This window comes from Neovison vison, chromosome 6 (genome assembly GCF_020171115.1).
Source record: "Neovison vison isolate M4711 chromosome 6, ASM_NN_V1, whole genome shotgun sequence".
In the NCBI taxonomy this organism is placed as follows: domain Eukaryota; kingdom Metazoa; phylum Chordata; class Mammalia; order Carnivora; family Mustelidae; genus Neogale; species Neogale vison.
In genome coordinates this window covers 171,093,949-171,103,672 of record NC_058096.1, presented here as the reverse complement: position 1 = coordinate 171,103,672, position 9,724 = coordinate 171,093,949, and the positions used below count along the sequence as shown (strand labels likewise).

At 42.4% G+C, this 9,724-nt stretch overlaps 1 protein-coding gene across 4 annotated transcripts in view; it reads right to left on the bottom strand.

Annotated features, from left to right (window-relative positions):
- Nucleotides 1-432: 432 nt before the first annotated feature.
- Nucleotides 433-9,724, bottom strand: part of TAMM41 (TAM41 mitochondrial translocator assembly and maintenance homolog) — a 52,129-nt gene continuing 42,837 nt past the window's right edge. For all 4 annotated transcript variants that reach the window (XM_044252980.1, XM_044252981.1, XM_044252983.1 and 1 more), the window contains one exon: nucleotides 433-568. In XM_044252980.1, the coding sequence (XP_044108915.1) occupies nucleotides 492-568 (77 nt within the window). In that variant the 3' untranslated portion in view covers nucleotides 433-491. The remainder of the gene's footprint in view (nucleotides 569-9,724) is intronic.

The window sequence follows — 9,724 nt, the reverse complement described above, 5'->3', positions numbered from 1 at the left end:
CTCAGGGTCCTGGGATCAAGTCCCGCATCGGGCTCTCTGCTGGGCAGGGAGCCTGCTTCCTCCTCTCTCTCTGCCTACTTGTGATTTCTCTCTGTCAAATAAATAAAGAAAATCTTTAAAAAAAAAAAAAAAAAGCAGGGCTATATCTATGTTGTAGAAGTAGGGTAAGGATCAAAGAAGCAGTTCATGTATCACACCTGGTGTGTAGGCCTTGAATGAACATTAGGTCATTTTCCCTGTTCTATTCAATCCTTTGCTAGTCAAAACTACTTTCACAGATTCCCACCTGGGCCTGTGAAACTCTTCATTTGCTTGTCCTCAAAGGTATTTGGGTCCCTTGGATAAATGTCTAACACATACATTTCAAATTCAAATATTATACAAACCTAGGTATCTTCAAATTCAAGCAGTGCGTCAAGGTAACAAATACTGTGCTGTGAAAAAGGATCATTTTATTAATCTATACGTAACACATATAAAAGCAAGCAAAATCAGGATGTTTTCCTTAGCCATCCTTTCCACATTTTGTGCAGCTTTAGTGAACTATAAACCACTGTTTTCTTCACACCTAAAAGACAAAAAGAAGAGATGGTGAAAAAATTGGTGCTTGCTGACTACATACTCAGCTGGAGCTTCCATGATATTCTAACTAGAGACCTGACTTTGGAGTGGAGCAGTAATGGGATGACTGGGGAGCCCAGGAGACCGTTTTTTTTTTGTTCTGTTTTGTTTTGTTTTTTTAAGATTTTATTTACTTATTTGACACAGAGAGAGAAAGATCATAAGTAGGCAGAGAGGCAGCAGAGAGAGAGGGGGGAAGCAGGCTACCTGCCGAGCAGAGAGCCCAACACGGGGCTCAATCCCAGGACTCCAAGACTATGATCCGAGCTGAAGGCTAAGGCTTAACCCACTGAACCACCCAGGTGCCCCTGGAGTAAGTGAATCTTTTGACTCACAGGTCTATCATCAACCTTTGACTTGAGTAGCTCTTTCAGAGGAGAAAGGAAAACAAAGACAAAACTCTGTATGTAACTAACTGGATGTCCTCAGCTTCCTTTCTATGCCGGCATTCCGACCACCCCAACCCAGCTCCCTGCTGCTGTGTAGCTGCGTGTGTCACCAGTCTGCCCAGAACAAATGTCATTCTGTCACTTTCTGCGGGTACACTCCTCAACCCCTTTCAGATTCCTTCTATAGAAATGCCTCCCTGGACAACCCAGGCCAATTCAGACACAGCTCCTCCTGGTCCCAGAACAGCACCCGTGCTGACCTCTCATACAGCACTTAACCACACTGTGTGCTGCTCATCAGCTTACTGATCTGTCCCTCCACCTAGACTGGGAGCTCCTCAAGGACAGGGAGCCCGTCCCACTCATCTCTGTATCCCTATCACCTAGTACAGTACCTAGCACATAGTAGGGACTCAGTAAATGCTTTTGAAATGATGGAACAGATGTACCTCATTGAGATATCTGACCTTCTAGCACCCCTCACCTCATTAATGACAAGCAGCTGATGAAATGGAGAAGAGACTCTCTGGGGGCTAATGGGACAGAAGTAAAATGGGGTAGAATATGGGGATGCTATTTGTCTGTCAGGTCTAACTGGAGCCTATTTGCAGATGGTATTATGGGCTCGACTTCCTTTGTACTGAGGATGAGATCACTTAGTCTGTGTTTCAGGGTGTGGCCCAAAGATCCAAACGGTCTTTTTCCCCAAGAGATAGGAATTGTGGTCTGTGCTGCCAGTCTGAAATGCACACCTCTGGCAGTGCACTTTAAGCACAGGTAGGCATTGTGGATGAGGTAACAGGACTGAATTTGGAGATTGCTAGCATTGGGGTTTGAGTAGTCTCTTGAAAATACCTGGGCCTGTTACCTGTAAGCTGCCTAGTCCACTTAGAATCTTTGAAGAGGCAGTGGCAGGCAAAAAGGCTGCAGACCAGGAAAACTGTTAGCACATACTTCCAGAAACTCTGGCCCAGCTTGCGTACTATTTGCAAACGAACTGAGCCTAGTCAAGAAACTCAGAGCTCCTTTCCCTGCCTCCACCTCTTTTAATTTTCTCCCTGGAGCAACCACTTTGGCGAACCTCACCCACTTGAGCACTGAGACTGGAAACTTCTTACGTAAGGTGCTTTTTAATATTCCAGCCAGAATCAATCAAGACACTAAGCAGAACACAGGTAGGTACATACAGTAAGGTTCAACACAGCAACCCCAGGGCACTAAGTCACAGCTAGAGGAAGGTGCACTGGCCATGATAAGTCCCAGCTCAGCTTCATAAACCTTACATACAGACATGCTGGACTTCAACATTTAAGGTAGATATCTAAAGTATCTGAGTGTCACCATGTAGCCATATCTTGTTGCTACTGCAGAGAAACTTCCCTTCATTGGGGCACCTGGGTGGCTCAGTCAGTTAAGTGTGTGCCTTCAGCTCCAGTCATGATGTCCTGGGATTGAACCCCACATCAGGCTCCCTCCTCAGCAGGGAGTCTGCTTCACCCTCTCCCTCTGCCCTGGCTTATGCTCTCTCTCTTTCTCTTTCACTTTCACTCTCAAATAAATAAAATCTTAAAAAAAAAAAAAAAGTCTCTCCCTTTGACAGCTCTGCCTGAGATTCTTAAAAAGACTGTAGCAGGGAACTGTGTTAGAAAGAGCACTGGAATAGGAGTCAAGAGACCTGAATTCTAGTCCCAACTGGGCCATAAACTTACAGTGTGACACACCCACTCTGGGTCTCAACTTCCTCATCTGCAAAGAGACTGGTTGGACTAGTTCAGGGTTCCCTGACAGGGGGCTATGGGCAGGTTTCAACACTGGTCTGCAGGCAAGTTAGGAGGAAACCAGGAAAGTTTGCTGTGTGTGTGCATGCGTGCACTTCTGTGCCAAGGGTACAGTTTTCGTTGGGTTTTCACAGAGAGCCAGGATTTGCAGAAAGTTAAGAGCCAATAGACTGGAATGAAGGATCCTTTCTGCCTTAACAGTCTAATTGCAACACAGGTGGAAAACTAAAACTCCATGAAGTTGTGGTGGGCAACCTTTCCTATACAGGGCACAAAACGTTACCCATAAAGGACAAAACTGACAAATTGTATTGAATAAAACTCAGAATGCCTTTTCATCAAAAGACACCATCAAGAAAGTGAAATGACAGCCCCCCAAGTGGGAGACTTTTGCGTTCCATATATCAAAGGACCTGTATCCAGACCAAATAAGGAATTCAGTAAGAAAAGGCAGATAATTCAAGAGAAAAACAACCAAAACACTAGAATAGGCACTTCACAAAAGAGGATATCCAAATAAACATGAACAAGTGCCCAGCTTCATGAGTCATCAGGAAAATGGAAATTAAAACTCTAAGATGATGCCACTACTGACTTATAGGAGTGCCTATAATGAAAAAGACACAGAGTATTAGGTGAGGAGTAGCTGTACCAAGAGCTCAGCTAGTGGTAGTAGAATGTGGACAACTGTTTGATAGTATTACCAAAGTAGAACATTCACATACACTAGGATGCTGTATTCTACCCAAGTATGTACCTAAGAGAAATGTATACGTTTGCTTACCAAAAGACAGGCACAAAAATGTTCACAGCAGCACCACCGGTAAGGGCCCCAAACTGGAACCACTCCAAGAAACAATCAAAGAAGAGCAGATAAACTGTGATATAATCATACAATGGGTTTGGTGCAATGAAGATAAATGAACTATTGCTGCTCCCAACACTATGTTAAATCTCACTGATGTAAAGAGGAGTGAAAGGCCCGGGAGACTACAAATTTATCTAAAGTTCAAAAATGGGCACAATAGAAGCATGGCATTGGAGGTCAGAGAGTAGTTACTCCTGGAGGACTAGTGACTATGACTGGCACACCATCTGGGGGACAGTCCTATTCTATTTCTTCATCTTGGCCCTAGGTTCATGGGCATGTTTACGTGGTGAAAATTCACCAAATTTATGATTTGTGCACTTTTCTGTATCTATGGAGATTTTTTTCCTACTACCAGAAAACCTAGAATCTTTCATTTACTTAGTCACTGAAATACACTGAACCAGTACTTATTAAGCATCTATATAATATAAAAGACATTGAACTAGATGTTGAGGTTATGCTTATAGTCTCTGCTCTCACAGAGTTCACAATCCTCAGAATTCTACTTGGCTTACATTAAGCCTACTTTTGGTTTCTGCTCTCTTTCTAGAGAAAAGGATGATGATTTAGGAAGTCTGCATTTAGAATGTGTCTTTAGGGAAGACAGCCTGCTAAGAGAGAAACTTTAAGAACAATCATCCTCGTCTTTGCTCCTTCCCCAATGGATAAAGATGCAACACCTCTATAGATAACAACGTCTTTAGAGAGATCCTTATCCACTGAAAGTGAGTCATTATGAATTTTGACTAGTATCTAAAGTCAAGTCTTTTTTGGAAGTGTATAGAAATCCACTTCAATATCTGGATCCTCAAGTTTTACTTTTGTTCATTTCCAGCCTGTTTCACATGACCTGCAGCAAAGTTACTACACATGTAAGACCACGAGTCCTTGTGTGACCTTAAATAAGATGCGTCTAGTGACAGACATGGTTCTCCAGGAAACATTGTGAGGCAGCGATATGAGTAGGTTGTGAGAGGTCTCTCCCTTCCCATAACTCTACATTTCAGATATTTAGGAGGGAAAATCAGTAAGCCCCCAAACATTCTTCCAATTATTTTCTAACCACAATTAGATATTATCTACAAAGAAGATCTCTTGAAGCAGAAGTACAAACTTATATTAAAAGGACTCTCAGGTTAAGTAATAAGCAAATCAGTAGGAAAAAAAAAAACCACCTTAACTATTATTATGTGTTCTTCTTATTTAATGTGTAGGTACCAAAAAACGGAAGAAGTACTTTAGTTATAAGAAATCAGAAGCGGAGGGTAATTGACAATCCATTCTCTTGTGTTCCAGGAAAGGGCTGGTAAGGAACCCTTCAGGCATGCCAGAAACTTCTCAGGAACAAGATCAAACCTGTTTTGTTAATTCAGGTGAATCCTTTGAAGCTAGAGAGGTAAACAGGTATTTGTCCCCAGAGTCAGTTCTGACTGACCAGAAAGTCAGGTGGGGAAAATAAAGCAAGATTTCAGAAATTAAGCTCATCATCCTCCCAACTTCCCCCACCTCTGGGAATGGCACCACTGTCCACCACTTCCCAAGCCAGACACGGAGTTATCTCTGACTCCTCTCTCTCCTTCACTTCCCATATCCCTCCAACCACCTGGAACAGGTAACTTGACCTCTAAAAATTGTGTGCATCTCTTCTCTCTACCTGTACTGCAATGACCTGAGTTCAGGGGGCAACCACAGCTCCTCTCTGACTGGCTGCAATCACAGCTAATCAGTTTCCTGAGCAAGAATGTTATTTTCCTTCCATCTGCTCTCTACTCTCTAGCCATTGAAGTCTTTCTACAGTCCTTCCTTGGCTTCCCTCCACCCTCAGAAATAAACTCTGAATTCCTCTGCCTGGCTTTTCAGGCTCCCTTCACCAGCTGCTGCTTACTTCTCAGTCTTATCACTAAATCTCCCATCTCTCTCCTATTCCCGTACGAGAAGACTCAGACAGGTTAGTAATGTGAAGGCTGTTGCTGATCAGAATACAACACTTTGCTTTGCTGGTCTTCTGTGACCAGTCTGAGAAGTGATGCCATCTGCTGCTACCACGAAAAGAAGAGAAGACAAGTATCAGGAGACTAAATGGCCTTTCACTTCTCCTGAGCTGTTGGTGAGTTAGGCTAAAAGAGGGAAATAGTGTTTGGGTTTGGAGGCATTTCTGTACTCAACTTTGAACATGGGTGTATCTGATGAAGGGATTGAGGGAACTAATAAAGACAGAGTGTCAGACCACATGAGAACAGGCAACTGTGTTATCCAACACACTTTATGAGAAAAGGCAATCCTCTGGGCTGGTTATAGATTTCTGGCCTCTATCTTGTCTAGGAATATAGAGTTGTTTAGATCTAGACTCACCCAAGTTTATAAAGCACCTACTAGGTTCATACTGGACACGCAGAACTCATAGTGGCCTGGGTATTAGTATCCCTTCCACTTTAAGGAAGGAGGACTAATTAACATGCCAGGGTTAGAGAGTGAAAAATAAGTAGCTACAACTCAAATCCAGGTCTTCTGACTCCAAGCTGAGCTCCTTGGTTAGTGCTCTCTCTGAACTGAATTTGAATATAAAAGGTATTCACTAGCTAAAAGGGAAGACTGAACCTTCCTTTTCACCCCCACTGAGTGGGATGGTGAGAAGGGGAGGGGTGAGAATGGCTACTGTGGAATACAAACTCCATCAAATACACAGGTTCTCCCCCATCACATGATGTATCAGCCAGCTGAAAAACTGAACACAGGTAGAACTTTGAGGGTCTTGCCTTAGCAAAGTGAGCAGTGTGACAGCCACGACCACAATGAGACGCTTCTAAGGAAAACATGCAGAAGCATAAAGGTTCTGAAACTTGCTGTGAAGTCAGAGGGAAAAGAAACAGTAAACCAGCCACTTGGGGCCTTTCGTTGCTAGTTTACTCCAATTGGAGACCTGGTTAATGGGTCAGCAAATGTCATCTGAATATGACACTGCAAAGAGGCCTATTCTTTTTTCTTTTCTTTCTTTCTTTCTTTTTTAAAAGATTTTTATTTATTTATTTGGCAGAAAGAGTGAGAGAGCATAAGCAGGCAGAGCAGCAGAGGGAGAGGGAGAAGCAGGCTCCCCACTGAGCAGGGAGCCCAATGAGGGGCTCGATCCCAGGAGATCATGACCTGAGCCAAAGGCAGTCGCTTAACCAAATGAGCCACGCAGGCCACCCCACAACGAGAATAAATTTTATTTATTATTTATTATTATTTATTTATTATTATTATTTATTATTAATAAATTTAGAATAAATATTTATTCTAAAGAGGGGTCAGGAAACTTTTAGGTAATGGTACCAAAAAGAGAAAGTCCATGTACAGTGCTAGATGGGTTTGTTTATTGTAAGATGTAATTTTCACAACCTGGTGAGGCAGGTATAATTATCCCTATGAAATTAAAACTAAAAAAAAAAAAAAAAAAAAAAAAATTGGGTAACTTGCCCAAGTCACAGTAGTTATATTGGAATATGAGCTCCAGGCTCTAGGCCTTTGGCCTGGGTCAACTTCACAGCCCACAAGCACCATAAAACCAGAGAAGCCAGACCACAAGGTAAGTAAACCCACACTTTGAAGGGATGCCCATCTCTTTCCACAGTTTCTGCACCTGCAGAGCAGGCTGCATACATTCAGGTATTTTGGCCTTCCATGATCCAATAAGGCATCTTTAGAAAGGAAAGGGAAGTAGGCAGTGAGCACACGCAGGAAGGAACACTGGGCACTAGCACGGCCACAGGAAAACGGCTGCGGCTTGTGTCACCCACTGCCCTCTGCTGGCCACTGGAAATAACAAGTGGAAAGAGGACCAAAGATTCATTTCACGTTGAAGCGTCAAGAGGTGATGATGACGGATTTCTAAAAACATTTTATTAGACAAAAACTCAAACTTATAAAAGAAGAGTAGAATATGTCTCATGTTTCTTCACTCAGCTTCAACAATTTACCAATTCAGGGAGAATATTGTATCATCTACCCCAACCCACTTCCCTCCACTATGTTTTTTTATCCAAGCAAATCCCAAACATTCTGTCATTTCATCTGTAAAAATTTTAATATGTATTTCTAAAAGAAAAGAAAAATTTAAAAACCCCATAACACATGATCACAGCTTTTAAAAAAAAAGTCCGTAAATCCAATAATTCCTTATGGGCCAAACAGCCCAAAATGGAGTGGGGGGGGTGGAGAAAGAAAGAAAGACCTAAAGCATTCAGCCTCACCCAAGAAGCTGCAATCATGCAAATCACAGATTAATAGCCTGAACCACCCAAGCAAACAAAAACACCTCATCTACAGCCTTGCCAGGATAAACCACCACAACATAGATAAAAAAACTATGTGAACTGGAAATGCAAAGCTATGTACTTCTGTATAGTAGGAAGATCTTCAGCATATGGGCTACTAAATCTTTGTTGCATTTTTGGCTAAATCTTTCCAAAGACCCAGGAGGGGCAGCACTGTGTCCTTGGGGCCAAACATAGCTGGGTATCCATTGGGGTGAGAGGTAAGAGGGTGAACACACCCACTTCCTGGCAATCTCAGCCCAGAGATCAGAATCAGGCTGAAAGAGTACTCCCTACTTTGTATTACCTCTACTCCATCTATCACCCAGTATTGCAAATTTCTATTCACACATCTGCCTCCCCTTCTAGATAATGAACTCCTTGAAGGCAGAATGGTGTTGTGTTCATTTTTGTATCCTGCATGGCTGACACATTAGAGAGGCTCAGTAGATGGTCACATAAAGAAAGACTGAGTCAGGAAAGTCCATCATTTGACAATACCAAGTGTTGGAGAGAAATGGGGAGAAAAGAGAACTCTAATTTCCTGCTAGTAGACCTATACATTGATGTAACCACTCTGGAGGGCAATGTGGCAATATCCAAAGATATGTTCAAATGCTTAACCCTCTAAGACAAGAACAGAATATTTAAATTTTTTTTTAAAAATATACATTCCGGGGCTCCTGGGTGGCTCAGTAGGGTAAGCGTCTGACTTCTGATTTCAGCTCAGGTCATGATCTCAGGATCATGAGCTCAAGTCCTACATGGGGGCTCTGTGCTCAGCATGGAATCTGCTTGAGATTCTCTGCCTCTCCCTCTGCCCCTCCCCCTGCTCATATACACACGTATGTGCACACACTCACTCTAATAAATAAATCTTTTTTTTTTAAAGATTTTATTTATTTGACAGACAGAGATCACAAGTAGGCAGAGAGGTAGGCAGAGAGAGAGAAGGGGAAGCAGCCTTCCTGCTGAGCAGAGAGCCCGATGTGGGGCTTGATCCCAGAACTCTGGGATCATGACCAGAGCCCAAGGCAGAGGCTTTAACCCATTGAGCCACCCATGTGCCCCAATAAATCTTTTTTTTTTTAAAGATTTTATTTATTTATTTGAGAGAAAGAGAGTATGAGAACGGGGAGGGTCAGAGGGAGAAGCAGACTCCCTGCCAAGCAGGGAGCCCCATGCGGGACTCGATCCTGGGACTCCAGGATCATGACCTGAGCCGAAGGCAGTCGCCCAACCAACTGAGCCACCCAGGCATCCGCCCCAATAAATCTTTAAAAAAACAAATTAAAATGTACATTCAGAGAATAAAAAAGAACAAAGAAAGAGCTCCTGAAAATTAAAAATATAATAACAGAAATAAAATACTCAAGAAGGGTTGGAAGCTAAAGTTGAGAAAATCTCCTAGAAAGCAGAGCAAAAAGACAGAGATCAAAAACAGGAGACAAAATAAAGAAAGCCAAAGGGCTCTTCAAGGAGGTCCAATATTTGAATAAAAGGAGTTCCAGAAAGAGAAGAGAGAAAACAGATGGGAAGAAGGTAAAAAAACAATAAAAGAAAAATTTCTTATATTCTTATTTTCTAAGTTTCCAAAATGAAAGGCCAATAAGTACCCAGTAAAGTAGATAAGAACAGATACATTATCAAAGCATATTAATGAGAAATATCAGAGCCCTGGGGGCAAGTGAAGACCTAACCAGCTTCCAGAAAGAACATACACAAAGGACTGAGAATGGCTCTGGGTCTCAAGAGCAATCCTCAAATGAGAAG